At 45.3% G+C, this 24,215-nt stretch overlaps 1 protein-coding gene across 1 annotated transcript in view; it reads right to left on the reverse strand.

Annotated features, from left to right (window-relative positions):
- NMT2 (N-myristoyltransferase 2) overlaps window positions 1–24,215 on the reverse strand; it is a 56,045-nt gene that overhangs the window by 16,331 nt on the left and 15,499 nt on the right. The window contains exons 2-8 of the mRNA XM_068561934.1: window positions 11,447–11,582; window positions 6,571–6,715; window positions 3,726–3,844; window positions 3,538–3,629; window positions 3,298–3,414; window positions 1,879–2,049; window positions 599–707 (exon numbers count right to left, since the gene is read on the reverse strand). Of these exons, the coding sequence (XP_068418035.1) occupies window positions 599–707; window positions 1,879–2,049; window positions 3,298–3,414; window positions 3,538–3,629; window positions 3,726–3,844; window positions 6,571–6,715; window positions 11,447–11,582 (889 nt within the window). The remainder of the gene's footprint in view (window positions 1–598; window positions 708–1,878; window positions 2,050–3,297; window positions 3,415–3,537; window positions 3,630–3,725; window positions 3,845–6,570; window positions 6,716–11,446; window positions 11,583–24,215) is intronic.

Consider the following 24,215-nt stretch of genomic DNA (forward strand, 5'->3'; position numbering starts at 1 on the left):
GGCCTCAGCTAAGCAGTGCCTTGATTCCTGACCCACAGAACCCAAGAGATAGCACGTGTTGGTCTGAACTTCTACATTTGTGGTAATTTGTTATGTAGCGATAGATAATTCATTCACCATCTGAGCCCCAAATAAAGCTAAGACTGGTAAGCACGTTTAAATTTCCACTTATCAAGAGACAACTTTTCACACTGGGAATTTACTAGTTTAAAAAGATGCTAATTTAACGCGACATTATTTCCTCTCCGAGGGTTCCTTCTTTAAACCTTATTCCTTAGTTCCATGTGTTAAGATATCATCAGAAGCGTGAACTTTTCTTTCCTCGTCCTAAACAGAATATAAATACTCAAAATTTCAAAACTTACATGTCTCGAATTCAAGCCCTTCCAACCCCAAGCTGAAGACCTTTAAAAAGCCTTAAAAAAAAAAAAACCCACCTCCTTTTATCTGGCGCCCGAGTTCTATGCAGTCTTTTTAGCTGCATATTCACATCCTCAGACCCATGAGCCAGTATTTAGCTTCCTGCAAATAATTCTTTTCTACATTAAAAGTTTCCGTTATTAACAGCTTTGAAAGACCGCAAATCATTCTTACTTACATCCGGAAGTCTGTACAGCTTCATTGTTCTCTGCAAAGTCATATTTCTACTCAAGTGAGAAAATTTCACTTCTACCAATTTTCTGGGGTTTAGTGATCGATGCCAGTATCTGGAATACAATACAGATTTTAAGATCTAATTGATTTCTGACTCTCCAAGTTTTTAACCTTTGTCTAAGCTCAGCTGTTACAGGAGCATTGGATGAACACTTATGTTGGGCCCCGTGTACTGCTGGGTGCTGGCCCTCTTCCTATGCAATTATTTTATCCGTCACTTTTGACCTCTGAATGATGCCCCAGTTATGTTCCTTTGTTGTTTGTAACCATCCGTCTCTTTCAATAAAGAGAAATCTTAGAATTGCAGAGGGAATATTGATAATGCTCAGTCTGTAAGTACTGAATGAGCACCACAGGTTCTAGGACGGCAAACCAGAAAGTTTAAAAACAAGAAAAAACTCTCCTTAAGTTTAGTAGCCTTCACATTTATATAACGCACACCAAAGAAGACAACTTTTTGAAAAACAAGCTTGCATTTCTTAAGTGTTTCTAGTTTAGGTACTCGGATGAATGATTATATTAAAATACACCTGTGAAGTCTTATTTGTTCTGTTTATTTATGAATAAGTTAATAGGAGAGAGTCGTTTTACAGTTTTGTTTTTTATACTCTGTTTTCCTGAAGTTTCATCTTATTTGAGTCAATAAAAATAACAGAGGGAGAGAAACTCTTTCTGATGCTCTAGGAACAGGTCAGTCAAGTGACAATCTGATAGACAATTTTCTTACTAGATTAACCTTTGAAAGCTTGATAAGAGCAGATGAAGAAATCAAAACAGCTTCAGCCTTCTTATTACTCTTAGCAAACGAGTATGTCCGGGTTTTTCAGCTGATGTTTATCAAGCTTTTGGAGTAGTTCCTGATAGCACTGGTATAACACTGCGTATTCGAGACGGAAAGAAAATCGTACTACAGGGCATCTCGAGATAACTGATGCCCTGGGTTTCCCAAGGCAGAGACTATTCTCTCAAATGGAAAAGACACAGAAATGGAGATGGAGCACCATTAGTATACACGTGACTGTAGGGTTTACTGCGAGAACACTGGGCTAGGGGTTCTTGGTTCTATCTCCATCTCTGCTACCCACCAACCACATCATCACGGGTCAGCCGAAGTCCCTCTCCTCTGGGTTACTCGGGTGGAGAGTAACACTTGTAGCAACACGGCAGGGAGGCTCAAAGCGTTAGGTACAGGTGATATGCAAGATAAAGGTGGGATGCTATTACCTGCATGTGGCCACTGGCTTCGGAAGAACCACTCCAGCGGTATAAACGGCCTGGAAAATCCCTTCCAGGTTCACTCTTCTGGTTATTTCTCGAATCAACACTGGGGCTACCCGTTTTGATCTCAATTTCTTATGAACACAAAGAAAGTTGATTTCGACCATCTTCTTCACGCTGAGAAATAAAGGTGTTGAAAATCAGAGCCACCGTAAGAGGAAAACAGTTTCAAAAAACAAGACAACACCTATAACATTTCAAAGAATAAGAAACGGAAAGCCCTCCTTTAACACAATGTTTAAGAAAAATATTTTATCTTTTAGATATTTCACAGATTCAGCTATTTTCCATACTCCCCCACCAAAATGATCAAAACTCCAGGCTGTGGAGGTGCAAACCCTCGTTCTAAATAAATTTGAAAACTTTGGTCTCTTCTGAATTTTCAGCGTGGAAACTGGATCAGCTGTGCCTCAAAGTTTCTATATCTGTTTTTCCCGTAATGTATACAATTACGACGGTAACTGGGTCACCCAGATGCAGAATCTAATAGGACGTTGCTTTGGAGCATAATGCAATACCCAGGATCCCTGGGAAGTGCCTCGACCAGGCCAGAGCTGGTGCTTTTCTGAGCGACAATAAGCCTTCTAGAGCTTCAAAGCCCATCCTCTGCTCTGGTTCCAGATACGCAGGCATTTCATTTGGCACAAAATATTCCTTGAGATCAAATGCTTTTCAGCAGTAAATAAGCTCACCCAGTACATTGAAAGGTGAAGAGACCTATTATGCATTAGATCTTCGTGTTTCATAACTGTATCTTTGACTTTCTGGGCTGAAGACCCAGAGCAAAAATGGAACAGACATATCCTGTGGATAGAAAGACTTAAAAAGAATCCCTCGAGCAATTTTTTCCCCAGAAACAAATCTGAAATACCTATTTACAGTTTTGTTTTTTCTGCTACGTATATATATACATACCTGTGTGTGCATGTATGAGATTGAGAGGCAGAGAGAGAAAAAAGAGAGAGAAAAATACAGCTCTTTTTTTTGGTCACTGTTCACAACCTGTTTTTTTATGAATTATTTTTAACTTTATTTTTTAGAGCAGTTTTAGGTTCCCAGCAAAACGGAGCAGCAAGTACAGTTTCCATACACCTCTGCCCTCCCCACGCACACAACCTCCCTCATCATCAGCAGCCTGCATTCAGTCATTTCAAAAAGCCTATTCTAGGAGATTCCCTGGTGGTCCAGTGGTTAGGACTCCACACTTCCACTGCAGGGGCCGCAGGTTCCATCCCTGGCTGGGGAACTAAGATCCCACGTGCCGCGCAGCGCGGCCAAAAAAAAAAAAAAAAAAAAAAAAAAGCCTATTCTCATCATAATTCTTGGAGAAGCAATGTATCAAAACTGACAAGCTTCACTATGTACCTGTCGTAGATCCGAATGTTCGCGGGAATGGCGCTGATGAACCCCACTAGTTTTTTGTTCGAAGACACCCTGACTCCACAGTGCCACTGGAGGAGCCAGCCTGGGGGCCGCAGAGCCCTGAAGTCAGTGCGGGCAAGGAAAACAGGTGCGGTGAGTGTCCAGGAAAACAGGGACAGACAGAGACAGGCCAACCCCACCTCGCCCTGTCCCCAGCAGGCACACGTAACCGGCGAGACTCACCACAGCAGGAACTCGGGCGAATAGTCAAACCGGAACATGTTGTCGTCATCTTCCACGTAATTCTCATTCAGCAGCGTGTACAGCTCCCTGAGCTACGAGACCAAACAAGCGTCCTGCCTGTGATGCTTGGGACCAGCGCAGAAGCAACCCACGCCAACTCGGGGACCGAGGTCGCGGGTTTTACTCACCACTTCGGCGTTACCCAAATCTAAAGTGTCCCACATAAAACCCTGCGGCAGGGAATACGGTTCTTGACGCACGTTTTCTTTATCAGCTTCAATTGCGCCATGAGATGTTATTACTTCATCTGGGACGGGGAGGAGGGGAAAAATAAAGACAAAAAGAGAGACGATTCAATTACAGAGTGTCCTGATGATCCAAGATTGTCAGTTACAGGAAACAAAAGCGTGCTTAGGGCTCCTGAGTTCCATATAATCCTTAAAAGTACTGTATCGTTTCAGTTGCTGCCAGCGTGAAGCGGGGTGGTTACGCAGTGGTGGAGGGTTACGGTAGTGGACCAGTTACAGGAGAAATCCTCTGTCATCCCCTGGCAAACTGGACATTACGAAACAATGGTGACTTCTCAGTCTGAACTCCTAGATTACAGATTAATCATTCAGCACAACTGCCGGCGACACAGGCTTGATACGACCGCCTTAGAGATGTTTTCTGTTTAACTCTGCTTTTTCAACAAACGGGGGGGCAAGGGCTGCAGTGACCTGACCCTTCCCAGCGAAATTCAAAATTAATTTCAGGACTGTTTACTTCTGTCTGGGCTGCTGGCAAAACAGTGCAAGCCATCAGTGTCTCCAGCGATTTCCACAAAGGCGCCCTTTCCCACTTCTTCCTCCGGAGCTTCCCAGTGAGGTTGGGATAAAATCCAGGCCCTTGACCGTGGCCACTGCTTGCCTGGCCACCGTCGACACATCTACCCAGCCCTGCCCTCGGGCCTGCGGGCCCACCACCCTCCCTCGGACTGGGCCTCTGCTCAGAAGGCCCGTCCCCCGCCTTTCACACGGCTGGCCGCAGGCATTTTTTCAGCTATAACCTTACACGTAACGTCCTCACAGCACCCTCCCCGACCACAGCTCCTTCCTACATGGAGTATATCCTCCCCGCCAGCCCACCGTTTATCCTGCTTTCCCACCACTGCTTCCCGGGTCTGCGCCCCAGTGCCTGGCATTTAGTGGTAGACACTCAAACAATATCTGCTGAATAAATGACCTTCAGGTACGGTTACTACCACCACAGACCTTTCTACAGGGGGGAAGTCACAGGGTTTGTACCAGCCCCGAGGGGCTTCTTCTTCCCTTCTTCCTAATCCCTAACTCGGCACGTTCATCTTATCTCCACTCTACCAGCACACCCCCAAGTGAATACCTCAGGCTCCAGGGTCAGCCCTAGGAGCCAGATTCCCAGCTGTTCCCCTGGGGTTCCTTGGGAGTTGCCCAGGGCTTGGCCGATCCACACAATACCAGGGGCCCGCCAGCTAGGTGTCTTTGACTGAACCGGGACATGGCTCTGGAGAGAAACGAAGAGGCAGAGTCTCCCTGACTTTCAACTGTTCTCCCCGACCTCAGGCTCCCTCTTCCGCCATTAACCTGGTGTTGCCTTGATTGAGGTACGTAAAGAACATTCTAGGAACCCGAGAACACTGCAGGGATTTAGGGGAGGGGCCGAAACGAGGTGAGCGGCGGGGCTATCTTCCCAAAGAGGTGCGCTGGGGTGAGGCGACAGCTGGAAGAGAATTTTCTCCCCTGGGCAGTGACCCAAAAGCCCCCAGCAGAATTTAGCCAAACCCAATACATTCAGATCAATAAACCCACACCCCTGTAGCTAACGGTCACTCAACTCAATGTCATTTAAAATCCAGTAAACTCATGCTAGAGGGTCTTCCTCCACTACCAAATAATTTCTAGAGCCTGAAAGAAAAAAAATCAAGCAAAGATAATTGCTTTCCTCTTTCTTTCATGCTCTGAAGCTCACGATTTTGAAGCTGCTTGGCGTGGGCATGGGTGGAAAAAGAATGGTCACTTTTAAAAAGTTTGAAACCCATTATTTGAAGGCACAGAGGAGGACTGTTCCTTGCTTTATATTTGTTAAAACTGATTATGTGTACGTAACTGGGCTAATAAGAGTTTGGGATGGTGATGAATACCTTCTATTATACAGATTTTGGAGCTGGAACTATCAAGGAAGAAAAATATGGAAATAATATATGGAAATATGTATCTTCATATAAACATACGACAAAGCAGCAGGTTTAGCTTGTAATACATCGAAAAACATTTTTATGGCATTTATATCATCTTTTTTCTGGCATAATGTGAAAGAGTAACAATGAAATTATTAAGTTTCTTTATTAATTACTAAATTATTAATTTAATAATTATTAAATTATTAAGTTTACAGAAACTTAAGTGGTAAAAGTTCAAGTGAAATGTGATGGAGCAGGCCAGGCACCGAGGGAAAGAGGCCTATTACAGATTTTTACACGACCCAGAGCACTTATGAAGGCCTTCACGGGGTGTCCCAATTCGCTTATTATACTGGAATGTTATCACATTGGTAATAATTAACAACATGGGTGAGTGTTCAGAATCCTATTGTTAATCAGAGCAAAATTTTCCATTTCAGTAAGATTTAACAGGGCAAATTTTCTGTGTCTTTTGGGATAACTGAGGTGTGAGATTGCTAAAAATTTATGCAGAAGAAAAACCACTCCATGAAGATCAGAACCAAAAAACTGGGGGTGGGCGAGAGCCCTCTTATATACATATATTTAATACACTAATGTTTGAAGTGTGGGGAAACTATATTTTTTATAGGGACAGGAGCTAGATTAAAACTGTTGTTACTGAAAGCCAATGTCGCCACCCAACACTTATTTTAGGAAGAAAAATATGACTTTTGTATAAATTTCGAATCTGCGGTCTAAAACAAATCATATAAGTGAAGTAAAGTCTCTTTTATGTTTTTTTGTTTGTTGTTAACCCAGCTTTGTTTTTGGGGGGAAAAGGCAGAAAAGCTTACTTAGTTTGGGTACCGGCTGCGTGTCCCAAAACTGGTATCTGTGTTTGGCAGCCTCATCAATGTTCCTGGCGGGGCCCTGGCATGCGGATAACAGCTCCATTGCCCTCTGGATATCCTGCAACTTCTGCATTGGAATGGTGGGATTCTACAACAGCAAAGACACACAGACACAAAATATGAGGAAGCTGCCGCTGCTCCCAAACCTGGGGCAGGTCCACGTGCACCTGCACTGGAGACTATACAGCGTTCGCTGGAGAAACGCACAGTCCTCCTCTACGCCTGGCCCTTGGGCTCAAGCATGCTAACGTATTAAAATACAAGCAAACGTACTGGGTTAAAGGCAACAACAGTCCTGTAGCTTCAATGGGGCTCTGACAGTCTGGGAACTCTCAAGCAAACCGAAGCACTCTCTGCTTCAGTTTCCCACCCATCTGCAAAGGGTCCTCGGTCCTCACCATTAACCACTCGTGTGGGCGGAGCAGCAGAGAGGAGTGCCGTGCCATGCAAATGTTACTATCACACAGCAGCCGGTCAGACTCCAGCCTTGGCTTCGCTGTTGGGGTTAATGCTCGGCAGGAGCAACGTGGGGACAAGGGAAATAACTTCTAGAATGGAAACCAGGCAGACAAGGGAAATTTTAGTTCACAAAAAGAAAGAAAGAAATCTGAACTTAGTGCTGGGCTGGGAAGGAAGTTCATCAGGAAAGGACTCTCTAAGGATGCCTTCTCCTGGACCACACCCTGCCCTCTCCCAATTCTGACGCTCCTCCAGAGACAGCGAGGGTGAGCAGTTTCCTCTGTGAATTCAGATCTTCTGCAACCATAAAAGCCTTTTCTCCCCAACCCAAGCGTTGGAAATAACCTCCCTTTTAAGTAATACATATCCTCAGTCTATAAAATTGACAATGCCTTTAAATACTAAAGTTCCTTCCTCAAAGCCAATATTCCTGTCATCTCTGAAGATCCCGCAGCTCTTTTTTGGGAAATCCCTCATGGAAAATGAGACTATAATTGAAATCAGCAAGTGGCATGTAAGACTGAATATGGAAATCAGTGAGGTTTGTTCAACATGTGAAATTATCTCTTAGTTTTAGAATTTTGATGCCATACAAAGAATGCTCTTCACTGTGGGTTCAGAATTGGGTAGAAGGCGTCTCAGAGTCTTCGGTTTCCCTGTATGTCAACACCATGGGCACCAAGGAAAGGTACCATCGACCCTCAATGGTTTATTAACAGCAGCTCTGGACTTCTGTTCCGTTTTGACTCTGAAGTCTGTGGTCTGGAGCAAATCTTTTAATCTGGGAAGCTTGCTTGTTTGACCCAGTACAAAACAGGGTTTATTTAATACAGACCATCCTGTGGTGGCTTTACTCGCTGGGTCCCCTTAAGATTCTTGCCCCTAAAATGATTCCAAGAAACAAAGTGCTGGAGTCTAACCAGAGGTAGCTTGGAGTCTTAATGTCTCCTCTTGGAAGTCTAACAGCATCACCCAGGACTGCCACAAATTTTGTAAGCCGTTTATCTTACATTTTGATTGATGTCTGAATCATCAGGTTCATATATACCAATGACACACACTAATTTAACAAGATAATTTTGTTGTTGTAATTTACTGTATCTTTATATTTCTCTTGTTTGGGCCTCTTTTGAACCTCCCACACAAAAGTAACTGATTTCTAGCAAAATGAAATTTACATTCACTTGAACCCTCAACAGTACAGTCAACTGGGAGACCTGCAACTTACATAAGGTGAGAGCACAGCATATTTCAGCTAGTAATGCTTGAACATGCACCCGTTTATCTTAAAATAGGCCAAGTAGAACCCAGTCTTACAAAAATATACCTACAGTATCTGCACCGAGTTTGCCACGGTAACCCTTCTTTCCTGCTATTTGAGTTAAATCCTCTAACAGGACTATATCAAACTCCAACCCTTTTGTAACAAACATGCATCAGCATCTTTGTTCCAAAGGAGCCAATGATGGTACCCCGTCTGCATGAAGAAGCCTTCAGAGTGCTTTCTGCCTTGGCAGGTTGACCAGCAGTCTTTACATGAAATCACCATTCATGAAATAGTCATATTCCAATGCTCACTGTTAAATGCTTTCGTTTTTTATTGAAGTTAGGTTGATTCACAATATTATATTAGCTTCAGGTGTACAATATAGTGAGTCAATATTTTTATAGATGACACTCAGAGTAGATTCAAGTAAGTACAACTTTCAAATCCATGGCGACAGAGCAGTGAGGAAAACTCAGCTATGATAAAGTCTTAAACCTATCCAATCACCTACCACAGCAGCACCAGATGGGGTGTTCGGAAAGGTGAGAATGTGTATGGACCCCGCATTAGCCTCCCACTATCATATTCTGGTGTAAGAGTCAGACACGCCTCTTTTCCTCCGTATCTGCTCCTTGGGAAATACTAATCACCAACTGTACTCTTTGCCCATTATTTTCCAATTTAATACCTTGGAAAAAATGTTCAAGTCCTTCATCACTAAGAAGTGTACAAGAACCCAAATATCATTTTATTTTGGTTCTTGAGCGTAGACCACAATATTCTCTAAACTGAAGAATCTCTAAAGGTCACTGTAATTGACGGTGTTAATGTAGAGCTGGCATCAGTTTCAGGGAAAGGAGCCGCAGTTTTTAAAATGCAGTGAAAAGCCCAAATTAAAACAATTTTGACTTAGTCTTCATGAAAAAAGAAAAGAATTTCTCTACCATATCATGGTAGCAGTTCCTCCTGCCTTGCCTGGCTGTAGTTTCTTTTTCTTCTTTTTTTTTTTTAATTCCAACCACCCACTCATTTTATTTTTTAATTTTTAAAAATTTATAGAAGTATAGCTGATTTACAATGCTGTGTTAACTCCTGCTGTACAGCAAAGTGACTCAGTTATACATATATGTATTTTTTTTTCATATTCTTTTCCATTGTGGTTTGTCACAGGATATTGAATATAGTTCCCTGCGCTATACAGTAGGACTTTGTTGTTTATCCATCCTACATATACTAGTTTGCCTCTGCTAATCCCAAATTCCCATTCTGTAGTTTCTTATAAGTGACCAGAGGCAGGGGAAGGGCCCTAAATCACCAGGGGTACAGGGCTGGGCAGCAGCTGATGGTGATGACAGAAAGAATAAGGAGATGGTCACAACTGCATGTAAATAACACCACATTTGTCTGATGAAGCAATGATGAGAAATGGAAAAGGTATGTTGCCAGCTTACGGTGCACCTTATATGAGTTACCTTGGAACTTATGTCTGTGGACAGACTATTTATTACCAGAGAAGCAAGTTGAAAAGCTAGTGAGGGAAACTGCACTTTCTTCTCGCCCCACAAAGGCAATCAGGGAAAAACTGGGGCAAGGAATTTTCCTTCTCAGTGATTCCTGGTCCTTATGTGTAAAACAGGTAACAACGACAACAAAACTACCTGCAAGACTCACTCAACGTCGTAAGATGTAAAGTTTGTGCAAGAGAAAAACCTGAGACCCCACAAAACTGGCGTAACGGTAACAACTGCCACGTATACACTGTGCTTCACAGCAGAGGTCCCACCCCCAGGGCCACGGACTGGTACCGACCGGTCCGAGGCCTGTTAGGAATCGGGCTGCACAGCAGGAGGTGAGTGGCGGGCGAGTGAGAGAAGCTTCATCTGTATTTACAGCCGCTCCCCATCGCTCTCGTTACCGCCTGAGCTCCGCCTCCTGTCAGCATTGTGGTGAGCTGTATAATTATTTCATTATATATTACAATGTAATAATAATAGAAATAAAGTGCACAATAAATGTAACGCGCTTGAATCATCCCGAAACCATCCCCCCGCCGCCCTGGTCCGTGGAAAAACTGTCTTCCACGAAACCGGTCCCTGGTGCCGAAAAGGTTGGGGACCGCTGCTTTACATGGTATAAAAACCATGTTATAAAGATGGTCTGATTGTGACCTCATTAACAGCCTATGAGCTGGGGAGGAGGCATGTCCCCAAGTTGCAGATGAAATGAGCTTAAGTAAGGGCAAAGCCTGGGAAAGGCTCACAGCCTGAGAGCTTTGGGGCAGGACTGAGCTCCTGCCATGATACCATGCACTACCCAACTTACTTGGAGCTACAACAATCAGATAACCTCTGCTTTGTTATACTTCTGCCTCTACCCCTTTTCACTGTGAGTTTCTGGCATCGAGGGCTCTGTGTTTCCTTGGGCCCAGCACACAAGGTCTCTGTTCACAGCCAGGATGATGCGTGGCCCCAGGGAAGTGGCGCCTGGCATCGGCATCTCCAGAAGCATACAAAGATGCAGGGCCCAGCGAGACCACTTCTGGTTTGGTCCAAAATGGGTTACTTCCTACCCTTGGCAATAGAATGAAGAATGGCCGCTGCAGACTGGTCCAAGGCAAAGTCAACGTGAGACTTACCCACGGTTGCTCCTGCTGAAACCTGCTGCAAGATGGTGCTGTGCTATTCAGGTAATTAGACACCCAGAAAAATGAAAATGTGAATATCTTCTGAACAAAAGGGAATCAAATATTAAGCGTAACTACAAAAAAACCCCCTAAAAACCAGAAACAAAAACCTAACAAGGTCACGGTGAGACTTTCTTCTATGACTACAACCTACGTACTAATTCACTGAGAAAGGGGGGATGCGGGCAGAATACCCCCACACACAGAAGCCCAGCACAGACCTCTTAGTTTTCTGGGTGCCAGCGTCAGTTCTGGGAAGGCTGTAAATACCCTGCTGTGACCACGCAGCACACAGTCACGGCAACACCCTAACTACACCTCTGACCCAACAGGGCACTCGCCTAAGCTGCCCGGACCCGCTTTCACACGCATGGGACACCACGGAGGTTAAAATAAAGCATGGTTCTCACTTTTGAAGGCGGCTGAATTTTAATCTCCTGGGAATCAGATGCCGAGTCTGACTTGGTGCCTCCGGAATTCGGTTTCTCCTTTTTTCTCTTCTGTTTCTTCTTTTTCTTTTTGGCACCCAAATCACCTCCGGGACTTCTGTTAGGAAATTCACAGGGTTTGTAAAAACAACAACAGGTCATTATGTAAAATCTGAATTGCATGAAATTAATCATTTAGGAAAAACACATGTTATACACAGGAGGGAAAAACTACGTTAGGACGTGCAATATTCTGATTGATAAAAAACATATACTTTTTCAGATGACCAAAATATATTTTTTTCATCTGTACTTGGCCTTGATCCATGGCTCCTGGGTCACAGCTTCCAAAACCCTTGGAGTTTCCTAAAAGATTAGAACTTAAAGGTGTCCCTTATGTCATGTTAAGGAGGTCACTTCTGGAAGCACCTAAGGATGGGGGCAGGTCGCCAGGGGAGCCAACCCTGTGACTAGAGGGCTGGAATTTTCAATCTCATCTCCCTGGGGCTGGAGGTTGAATCGAACACCAATGGCCAATGATGTAATCAATCATGCCTATGTAAGGAAGCCTCCATAAAAACCCAACAGGATGGGGGTTCAGAGAGCTTCCAGGTTGGTGATTTCTCTCCACGTGGAGATTTGGGGACAGTGGCGCCTGGAGAGGACATGGAAGCTCTGCGCCCCTTCCCCATACCTTGCCCTGTGCATCTCTTCTATCTGGCTGTTTCTGAGTTACATCCTTTTATAATAAACAGGTGATCTAGAAAGTAAATGTTTCTCTCGAGTTCTGTGAGCTGCTCTAGCAAATTGACCGAACCTAAGGAGGGGGGTCTTAGGAACCTCCAGTCTGTAGCCCGGGCAGAAGCACATGTGACAACCTGGGTTTATGCCTTGGAGGGGTCGGGGGGGATAGTCTCGTGGGACTGAGCCCCTAACCTGTGGGATCTGATGCTTTCTCTGCGTAGACGGTGTCAGAACTGAGATGAATTTCAGGACACCCAGCTGGCGTCTGAGAATTGCTTGGGGCTATGTGGGAACCCTCCACCCCTACCTCCCCACTGGAACTGGGTCCAGGAACCCAGAAGAATATTAGTCTACGCTCAGTCATCCTGCAGGGTGCTTAGATGTCATTTAAGCAGGAAAACTGTAGCAATAAACTCTATTTTATCACCAAAGTCAAATAGCTTTCACAGGTATCACTGCTCCACTAACTTACTTTTTAATCAGCCTTTTCAGGGAGAGATACATGTCGTAAAATATTCCATTATAAACATCTCTTGGGCACAACAAACCACGAATCTTGACACAAGAGAACCAAAGAAAGGGCATCTCTGCTGGGGGTGGCACTTTTTCTAATAAAGACTTCTATTAGAAGGATTAACAATAAAAAAACTCTACAAGAAAAAAAATGAGTTCACTGGTAAAACATTTGTTTGGAACCCTTGTCATCTTAGAGCTGTAATCTTCTGAAAGAGAAAAAGAGGCACAAGGAGATTTAAAATTTCTCTTTCTTTGGGCCTACTCTCCCCCAGTATTCCCAGAAGGTAAATTCAAATTTTGAGTCAGAGATTATTATTGCATTATCCCCTGATGCAGGGAAAAGTGATGGAAATAAGCAATTCTGTTCTATTGTTCTTAATTAGCTCTATCTGTTCCTATTTTCTTTCTTGAATTTTTACCTAATTATCAAATACATACTCATTATATAAGACACAAATGTCATTAATTAACAGCCTTATAACAGGGTCCCTCAAAGGCAGCCAATAGTTCTTCTGGTATAAATTCTTCTAAAATAGTCTTTCTTCTCTAAGCATGCCTTCGTTTTTACTACGAGTAAGTTTTCAACAAAAACTGAATCTTAAACACACTATTTTGAAACTTGGCTTTTTTTCTCCTTCCACTTAACAAATGTGCCTTGGATTTCTTTCTTTCCATGTCAGGATATATTGAGCTACCTCATTTCTTTTTAGCAACTGGGTAGCATTCCACTGTGTTAGTGTATCATATTTTATGTAACCATTCCTATATAAAATATGCTGCTGCAAAAAAATATTCTGGTACTTACATCTTTGTGCATTCATGCTAGTATGTCCAAAGGTGGAAATGTGAGGTCAGAGGGCATGCACATCTTTAGTTTTAGTGGATAGTTAAGCCTGCTTTACTAATTACTATTCCAGTTTCCACTATACCAACAGTAAATCAGTTTCTGGTTCTGAATACAAGGAGCTTGGAAGTCACCACTCCATCCCAGCAGACTGAAAAATCAACAGTTCTTCTGAGATCCCTAAGGGAGGGAGGCAAGGAGACAGGACAAACTGCTGCCCCCAAGATTGGAGAGACAGCTTCTGGGAGCAGAGACTCAGCGTGGAAACCTCCATGGGAGCCAGCGCTCAGGCACGAACCCCTGGACCGTAATTCACAGAGCCCTGGAGGCTACAGGTGGACAAGCCAGGGAGTTACGAGCCCAGTCACAGGGGTCTCCCACGCTTGTGTGAGTTTTACCCCCAGGAGCGCAGTCAGGTTCCCACAGTGGAGAGCGGAGAAAAATCCCCTCGTGCTTCTGGTAGAGGGAGGGGAAGAGGAATCATTTCTGAAATCGGCCAGACATTCTGTGCTTCTTAACAAGGCCTGTCCTCAGCAGAAACTAGTCAACCAGAGCCTAAGCAGCTGGGCTACGGTCAGAGCTTAACTAATCTGGGGGAAAGAAATACCTGGCTCCAGCCCCCGTTAGCCATCCTGTTCACATTTGTGACCTCACGGTCCAGAGGCGCAGGCTCACTAAAAGCCTGAGGCCGGATCACAGGACCCTGCAATGCCTCCCACCCCACACGCCTCACCACCGCATGACCAAAGGCCTACTTACAGCAGCTCCTTTTACCCAGGACATCACGTCTGGCTATCAAGAAAAAACTACGAGGCATTCCAAAAGGCCAAAAACGCGGTTGGAAAAGATACAGCAAGCATCAGAGCCAGACGTGGCAGGGACGGTGGAATGATCGGGCCTGGGATTTGAAACAACTATGATTAATATGCTAAGGGCTCAAATGGACAGAGTAGACAGCATACGAGAACAGACGGGCGATGTAAGCAGAGATGGAAATCCTAAGAAAGAACCAAGAAGAATCAAAAACGCTGTGACAGAAATGAAGAATGTCTTTGATGGGCTTATTAGTAGACTGGACGTGGCTGAGGAAAGAATCTCTGAGCTTGAGGATATAGCAGTGGAAACCTCAGAGACCCCCCTAAACCTGAAAAGCAAAGAGAACAAAGATGGAAAAAACAGAACAGAACGTCTGAGGACTGTGGGAAAACTACGGAGAATATAATATATGTGTAATGGGAGCACCAGAAGGAGAAGAGAGAAAGAATCAGGAGAAATACTTGAAACAATAATGACTGAGGATTTCCCCAAGTCAACAGCAGGGGCTAACCCACAGGTCCAAGAAGCTCAGAGAACGCCAAACAGGATAAATGCCCCCAAAACGGCACCTTGGCAAATCATTTTCAAACTACAGAAAATCAAAGCTGAATGGAGCCAGAGAGGAAAAATTACCTTACCTGTAGAAGAACAAAGGACCGAACAGTAAATGAGAACAGCAATTTCCCTACATCTTTGCCAGCACTGAAATATAACCATTCTTTTTCATACCTGACAATCTGATAGGTAGCAAAACATTTCACTGTAGATTAAATGTTCCTTTAGTTAACCAGGGGTGAGGCTACATATCTTTTTTTTTTTTTTAAATAAATTTATTTATTTTATTTTTGGCTGCATTGGGTCTTTGTTGCTGTGCATGGGCCTTCTCTAGTTGTGTGAGCCAGGGCTACTCTTCACTGCGGCGTGTGGGCTTCTCACAGCAGTGGCTTCTCTTGTTGTGGAGCACGGGCTCTAGGCGCACGGGCTTCAGTAGTTGAGGCGCATGGGCTCAGTAGTTGTGGCTCGCGGGCTCTAGAGCACAGGCTCAGCGGTTGTGGCGCACGGGCTTAGTTGCTCCGCGGCATGTGGGGTCTTCCCGGACCAGGGATTGAACCCGTGTCCCCTGCACTGGCAGGCGGATTCTCAACCACTGCACACCAGGGAAGCCCTACATATCTTTTTATATGTTTACAGACCATTTATATTTTTCCACGAATAGCTCATTCATAATCTTTTTCCATTAGCCATCTTAAAAAAAAAATGATTTGTAGGTGCCCTTTATAAAAGCATGGATAGAACTTGTCATTTATTAAGAATTTTTACTTTGGGCACTTCAATCTCATTTAAGCCTCACCATAGGCCTATGAGAGATACTACCCTCTGCTTATATTCCATTGCCTAGTTTGCTGTCTACTGTTTAGACTGTAAATACTTTACGCAGTTTAGTTTTTAGCATTCCACTTAATTTGTGGTATTTTTTCCTGTACAGACACTTGAAAATTTTATGGGGTCTAATATCTAAAATTTTTCCCTTGTGGCTTTTTGGCTTTTCAATCTTGCCTAGAAAGTCTTCCCGATTCCAAAATTACGTTAAGTAGCCTTCTATAACTTTTTCTCTTTTAGCTTTATGACTTTGGGGGGAAAATAGTTAGCTTTCTAATTCATTTGGCATACAATGTGTAGCAATGTGAAGTCCTGTATTTCTACTTTTCAAAAACTACGTTTCAAATACAAGACTGCCCCATTATAACGTAGCTTGTTATTACAGGGGTCACACTGTAGCGCCCAAAGACTAACGAGCAGATACGATAAGAGGGACGGAAGTGCCTACTCATTGGATACAATGAAGGTCTTCTTGTTGCCAGATGCTGTCCCAGGTGCAAGCGGTGTCGAAACATGTCTTCCGATTCTTCGATGCGTCTCCCATCGAGAGGTGGGGGGTCTCTGTCCCTCCTCTGGAGTCTCGGCAGGCTCGTCACTTGCTCGTAACCTGTGTCAGTGACACTATATGACTGCTGAGACTCAGTCACAAAAGACCACGCAGTTTCCACATGGCTCCCTTGGGATGCTCAGGTCTGGGGGCAGCCAGGAGCCACGTGAGAGGTCTGACTGCCCTGAGACCACCCACTGCAGCCACGGGAGGGAGCCCTCATGAATGCCCGGCGTGGTCAAGCCTGCAGAAGACTCCAGCCCAAGGCAACATCTGTCTATAAATGCACAAGAGACCCTCGATGAGGAAATTGCCTTTCCCAACCTCCTCACCCACCGGATCTGCAAGCCTGATAAAGCAACGGTTGTTTTGTGTCACCAGGCCTGTAACAATGTTGCATGCAGCAAAAAAAAACTCAGCCAGAAAGGTGGGGTGTGAAAGTGGAGGGCTGCTGTAACAAAAACCCAAAACGCACGGCCCTGGCTTTCAGACCAGGTGGAAAGACCCTATGGCGACTGTAAGCAAAAGCCTGACGGTCTCAAGGAGGCTGGTGGTGAGGGCTTGGGAAAATAAAGGAAATGATATGGGAAGATCGACGGAAGGCGACCCTCGTTACGTAGTAGAGGAATGTTTATAAAACCGCTGCCAGAGATAACGTGGGAAATAGAAAAAGGACCTAATGAGCATGGAAATCTAAAATGATTTCTGGGCAGATGGTTGAAATTGTGCTGGCTTCTCCCAGCTGTCCTCTAAGAAAATGAGAGCAGAGAGAGATTAACTCAAGAATGAGCTGCTCAGCAGCTGAGAGGAATTTAGAGAGTACATGAACCCAGGCAGGACTTGCTAGACTCAAAATTAAACTGTCCCTCATCCCCAGCATCTCCGGAAGGCAAAGGCTGCACAAATTAAGAAATGGTCTCAGGACAGAAAGTCAAACCTGGAATGGAGCTGTGGCCAGGACCTCAGAAAGATCCAAGGTGGTGCTCCACAGACCATTCCAAACAGACAAAACGCCCTCTCAGTTTCTGATGTGCTTCTTCTATTCGCTCTCTAAACAGTACGGCTTCTAAATCTTCCAGACGTTCAACCTCACATAAAGACCAAGGTAGAGAAAAGCTTATCTTGAAGAAGAGATTCGTGGGTGTGGCTTTTGTACAGTACAGTGGATTATACCAGGGGTCCCCAACCCCCGGGCCGTAGACTGGTACCCGTCTGCAGCCTGTTGGGAACCGGGCCACACGGCTGGAGGTGAGCGGCGGGTGAGTGAGCGAAGCTTCATCTGCCTCTCCCCATCACTTGCACTGCCGCCTGACCCATCCCCCCACCCCTCCCCGTACGTGGAAAAACTCTCTTCCATGAAACTGGTCCATGGTGCCAAAAAGGTTGGGGACCACTGGATTATACATTGAAACAGGAAGTCCAGTACATTTTTTAAAGAATTACACCAGCTTGAAAGAGACCAGAGCAGGACAGAATGCAAAGAGGCCTTTGGACCCTCAGCCTTTTACAGGCAGGAAGCAGACAGAGAAGGTCACTCACTCAGATGCAAAGTCATCTTTTCTTTTGGAAGGAGGATTTAAAGGGCAGAACCCAGAGCCCAAGGGACGGAGGCCAGAGCCATGGAGAGCAGCTCCTGAAGATTAGGACTGAACTCAAACCAAGGGACTGGCGACAGGTTCCTGGTTGGATTTCAGAACTGCTATGGACCACTGGCTGTGCTGTGCTACTTCCCCCCTTTTTGAATGGAACCGCCACCGTGGCTCCCCTATATCTGTCCGTCCTTCCACAACGGGCGTGTGGGGAGCAGACAACATACCTGCTCAGTTCACGGGTACTGAGATGGACTCTGAGGGCCCTCATCCACCTAGACTTGGTTTAGATGATGAGGTCCTGCACTTCAAGCCTGAGCCTCATATATAAGCCAAAACGCGATATGATTTGTGGGAGAGCCTCAGAGAGGGTAAATGTATTCTACCTGGGGGAGAATGTGCATCCTTTTGATGGCCAGAAGATGGACTGTGGTAGCTTTCAATACATCCTCAAATTTTCTAGGACTCCTCCCAATGAACGATGGAATCTAGCTCCCCTCCCCTTGAATGTGGACGGGCTTGTGACTCACAGCCAATCATTCACAACAGATGTGTCAATATATGACTTCCCAGTCCAGGCGAGAAGCTCCCACCCACTGCTAGAGATGCGCCTGCTGGTGAGGCCACGTGGCTGGGCTCTAGTCAACAGCCAGCGTGGACGGACAGTCACGTGAGTGAGCCCCCCTGGGCGCCCACTGCAGGCGTGCCTTCAGCTGACTGCAGCCTCAGCTGAAATCTGACTGTGACCCCATGAGACCCCCAGCCAGAACTCCCTCCAGCCATGCCCTTTCCAAATTCCTAACCCACAGCATCTGTGAGCCGAATAAAATGGTTGCTGGCTTATTAAACAGCAAGTTACTGGAACATAAAGATACAGCAATGAACAAAGCAACGTCCTGTCCTATGGAGCATATATTCTTAAGGCCACAGACAACACACAGATGGGAGGCTTATGGGAAATTAAACGAGGCGGAGCCTGCACATTGTGCAGCTTAGCGTCTGGCGTGGAGTAAGCCACTCAGTGACTGATAGGTACTGTTATTATTACACATGTAGGCATGCTGTTTCCTCTGCCAGGACACCCTTCTCTCCTTCATTTCCTGGCAGATTGCTTTTCGTTCAAGATTTAGGCCAAGACAATAGACACGTGAAAGGATGCTCCCCACCGCTAATTATTAGAGAAATGCAAATCAAAACTACAATGAGGTATCACCTCACACCAGTCAGAAAGGCCACCATCACAAAATCTACAAACAATAAATGCTGGAGGGGGTGTGGAGAAAAGGGGACCCTCCTGCACTGTTGGTGGGAATGTAAGTTGGTGCAGCCACTGTGGAAGACAGTATGGAGGTTTCTCAGAAAAATAAAAATAGAGTTGCCATATGATCCAGCAATCCCACTCCTGGGCATATATCCAGACAAAACTATAATTCAAAAAAGATACACGTGGGCTTCCCTGGTGGCACAGTGGTTGAGAGTCTGCCTGCCAATGCAGGGGACACGGGTTCGAGCCCTGGTCTGGGAAGATCCCACATGCCGCAGAGCAGCTAGACCCGTGAGCCACAACTACTGAGCCTGCGTGTCTGGAGCCTGTGCTGCGCAACGAGAGGCCGCGACAGTGAGAGGCCCGCGCACCGCGATGAGGAGTGGCCCCCGCTCGCCGCAACTAGAGAAAGCCCTCGCACAGAAACGAAGACCCAGCACAGCCATATATAAATAAATAAATAAAAGTAAATAATTAAAAAAAAAAAAGTGAATGGGAAAATTCCAAAAAAAAAAAAAGATACACGTACCCCTACGTTCATAGCAGCACTCTTCATGATAGCCAATATGTGGAAACAACCTAAATGTCCATCGACAGATGAATAAAGAAGATGTGGTATTCCATATATACAATGGAGTACTACTCAGCCATAAAAAAGAATTAAATAAAAGCCATTTGCAGCAACATGAATGGAGCTAGAGATTATCATACTAAGTGAAGTAAGTCAGAAAGAGAAAGACAAATACCATATGATATCACTTATATGTGTAATCTCAAATATGACACAAATGAACTTGCCTATGAAACAGAAACAGAATCACGGACATAGAGAACAGACACGTGGTTGCCAAGGGGGAGGGGGCTGGGGGAGGGGTGGAGTTGGAGTTTGGGGTGAGCAGATGTGAGCTTTTATATATAGAATGGATAAACAACAAGGTCCTACTATATAGCACAGAGAACTATATTCAATATCCTGTGATAAACCATAATGGAAAAGAAAAAAAAAAGAATGTATATGTATATATGTATAACTGAATCACTTTTTTGTACAGCAGAAATTCACACAACATTGTAAATCAACTATACCTCAGGAAAAAAAAAAAGATTTGGGCCAAGAATCACCTCTTCCGAGAACCCTTCTTGCTGCTTTCTAACCTGAAGTAGGTGCTCCTAACTCAGTGACCCTTCTGCCCTCTGAGTACCCTCCCATCTAGTACACTCAAAAGCCGGTGCTCTTACCTCTTTCCCCACTAGAGTGTAAGCTCCCTAAGAACAGAAGGTCTCCCATTTCTTTAAAAAACGTGTGAAATAATAGAGAAAATATACATTGGTCTTTGACCCCAGTCCCTGGCACAGAGCTCCTAAAACCCTTGGAATTTCCTGGGAGCGAGCAATGTCTTTTGCTCCAGTGAGGTGCCTCTGCGTGGGCTCCTGGATGGTCACAACAAAGACCAAGCCATGATCAGAAGCCTGAAATTTTCAGCTCCGTCCCCAGTTCTCCAGAGAGGGGAGAGGGGCTGGGAATGCAGTTAATGATCGATCATAAGCCTTCATAAAAGTCCCCAGAAGTGCAGGGTTCAGAGAGCTTCCAGGTTGGTGAACACGTGGAGGTGTTGGGAGGGTGGTGCCCGGACAGGGCACGGGCACCCGTCCCCCGCACACCTCGCCCATCTGGGTGTTCATCTGTATCCTTTACCACGTTCTTTCACAATCAACTGGTGAACGGTAAAAAGTGTTTTCCTGAGTTCCGTGGATTCAAATTAATCGAATCCGAGGAGGGGTTCTTAGGCAACTCCAATTTGTAGCTGGTCGGTCAGAAGCACAGGTGACAACCTGGACTTAGGATTGGCATCTGAAGCGGGGAGGGGGCAGTCTGGCGGGACTGAGCCCTCAACCTGTGGGATCTGACGCCGCCTCCAGGCAGACAGTGTCAGAATCGAGTTATATGGTAGGACCCCAGCCCGTGCTAGCGCTGCAGGAATGCTCGGTGTGGGGAGCCCCCGACACCTGGTGTCCGAAGCGCTGAGGGTGACAGCAGTGACAGTCAGGAGAACACAGAAGGAGAACTGGGGTTTTCCTACTCAGGTAAACACTGTCTGTGCTCACGGATATTTCTGAATTCCCCTCCTGTGGACGTTCCAGAGGATGACGAATACACTCCGCATCCCACCCCCCCACCCCCCCCAAGTGAGAAAGGTAGGCCCGAGCAGGCTGAGCCAATGGAAGCTGAGGAGGTGGAACAGGTCCTGCTCCCAGGTGAGAGCACGTGAGGGCCGCCACACCTCCTTCTTTGCTGACTTCCCCTCCCAGCGAGCCCCAGAGCCTTGTCAAGATGACGCATCGGGAGGGCATGGGCCTCCGTCAGCTGGGGCCCGAGAGGCCTCTGAGGGGTAGAGGTCCCCACGTGCTGCAGGTAGTGCCGGGGGAGACCAAGTTTTGCTGACTTAACGTGACAGAATTGTGGGCTTGGTCTTCGCCACTCAGAGGATCCCAAGGGCCAGCCTCATCACCCAAAATCTAGGTCACAGACAGACGCTTCTTTCTGGCAGTTATTCATGTATTAAAATCAGAAAACTTTCTGAGTTAAAGTAATTCATTCCTCTGTAGAGTCAAAGCATGAAAGCCATGTTCAATAGTGAGAAAAAGTGTTTAAAAGACAAGCGCATGAGCTATAGATTCGCGTTTCCCTGTTCTCCCTAATCCTGGAATAGAAACTAGTGCTCATTTTTGGAGATACGAGAAGACCCCGCCAAGTGGCACCCTCGTGGTCTAAAAACAGTAATGCGTTCCCACCCCCAAATGAGCAGTTTGTTTCCATCAGTAGAATCAAATCTGTACTATATATTGTGATGTTTATGTTTAAAATCATCTAGTAGTTAAGGACTTCCATAAATATCTGACTAGCAATTGGGCTTAAACAAACATATCACAGCCAGATACCAGAGCTAGAAATATGCCATGGATGGTACGGTTTTGTACATTCTCTGATTTGGGAGTCTGACTATTTCGGGTTTTCCTCCCTCAGTGTTCCCAGGGTTGGCACCTCATAAAGTGGTGAACTTGCTGTGCTGTGCTTATGTGATTTATGTGCGCATTCGTGTCAGTGTGTGCAGGGTACAGAAGAAAGCTATTCCTATGTGTATCCCTAAGATCGCTAATGTTTTAATGCCTGACACTAGTAGATTTTTATAACAAATGTTTGTTGAATGAATGAATAATTCTTGGGGTAGCTCCAATCACACACTGCCAGGAAGTAGAATATCTCTGAAAGCTACAATTCCCCCAACCTGCATGGTAAAGTTGATTGCAGCCTATTATCATGTATTTACTGCGCCATCTACTATGTACTCAGCACTGTGTTGGGTGCAGGGGAAGGGTGGAAGAGGTCTAGCCTCAAAGAGACTGGAATTTGGGAATCAGAGCTGACAGGCATACCACTAGCCCCTCACTAGGACAACTGTAACCAAAAAAGATAATAACAAGTGTTGGCGAGGATGTGGAGAACCTGGAACCCTCACACACTGCTGGTGGGAATGGAAAATGGTGCAGGCGCTTTGGAAAACAGCGTGGCAGTTCCTCAAAATGCTAAACAAAGATTTACCACATGACTCAGCAGTTCCACTCCTAGGTCTATGACTAAGAGAAACGAAAATATTTGTGCACACAGACACTTGTATACAAATGTTCATAGCAACATTCTTCATAACTGCCAAAAAGTATAAACCACCCAAATATCCATCAACTGATGAATGAATAAAGAAAATGTGGTATATCCATATAATAAATGTTATTCAGCAATAAAAAAATTGTAAATAAAAGAAAGTATTGATACAAGCAACAACATGGACGAGCTGTGAAAACATTACACTGAATGAAAGAAGCCAGTCACAAAGGGCCATACACTGTATGACTCCATGTATATGAAATGCTCAGAACAGGCAAATCTAGAGAGAGAAAGTAGATCGGTGGTTGGTGTCAGGGGCTGGGAGGATGAGGAGGGATGCGGGGTTTCAGTCTGGGGTGACGAAAATGTTCTAAAATTGATTGGGGGGATAGTTGTACAACTCTGTGAATATACTGAAAGCCACTGGATTGTACACTTTAAATGGGTGAATCACAGGGTATGTGGACTATATCTCATCAAAGCTGTTGAAAAAGTGGCAGGTGAAATTCCTGTCCCCGGGGGGCTGGTAAGATGCTGCAAAGGGCTCAGGATAATAGAGGAAAATCCCAGCTCAAGAAGATTCTTCTTCGAAATCTGAGGAAGAAAAAGATTCAGACTCTAAGTGCCTGAGGCTGATTACTGAATCCCAGACGTTTAACCATGGAAATCATGCAGCCCTTTTACAAAGCTCTCTTGGCTCTTTAAGAACAGAAGTTCCATTTCCCACCTCCCCAAGAATTCGTACAAAAAATCCATAAGGAAAAGCCTCTCCATTTTGCTACCCCAGGAAGGAAAGATACTTCCGTCTGTGCCTAAAGAGAATCTTTGGCACGTTCAAACCCCAAGTGTAAACCAACAAACTCCTTGTCAGCCACGGAAATGTCAAACTAAATTTAATAAGCACATCCAGGAAATCTCTTCAGAGATATATTCAGGGATTCTGCAGACAGGACTTAATGGAATGAGCAAAGTAACACATTTTACAGGAAACTGTAAACGTTTTACAGTTGCCCCAGGAGAAACAAGTGAGAGAGAGACCGCCAGCTGCCCACAAAGATCCATCCCCGCTTCGTCCGGGAGCTCACAGCGTGTCAGCGAGACCACACTTCCCCACTGCTGGCAGTCAGGTATGGCCATGTGACTGAGTCCCAGCCAGCGGGATGGGAGTGGAAGCGGGCCTGCCACTTCCTGCTGGCCCGGACAGGCTCCCGGGAGTGCTCCTCCACGCTCTCCCTCCCCTGGGCCGACTGAAGGCAGGTGTAGGATGAGACAGTAGAGGACGGCAGAGCCACGTGACAGGAGAAGGCAGCCTCTGATGGACAGGATAAAGGGAAGTTCCCCCTGCCGTCCACCTGAACACCTGTCTGGGACTGTCCCATCAATACGG

The sequence above is a fragment of the Eschrichtius robustus genome, chromosome 1 (assembly GCF_028021215.1).
Source record: "Eschrichtius robustus isolate mEscRob2 chromosome 1, mEscRob2.pri, whole genome shotgun sequence".
Lineage (NCBI taxonomy): Eukaryota > Metazoa > Chordata > Mammalia > Artiodactyla > Eschrichtiidae > Eschrichtius > Eschrichtius robustus.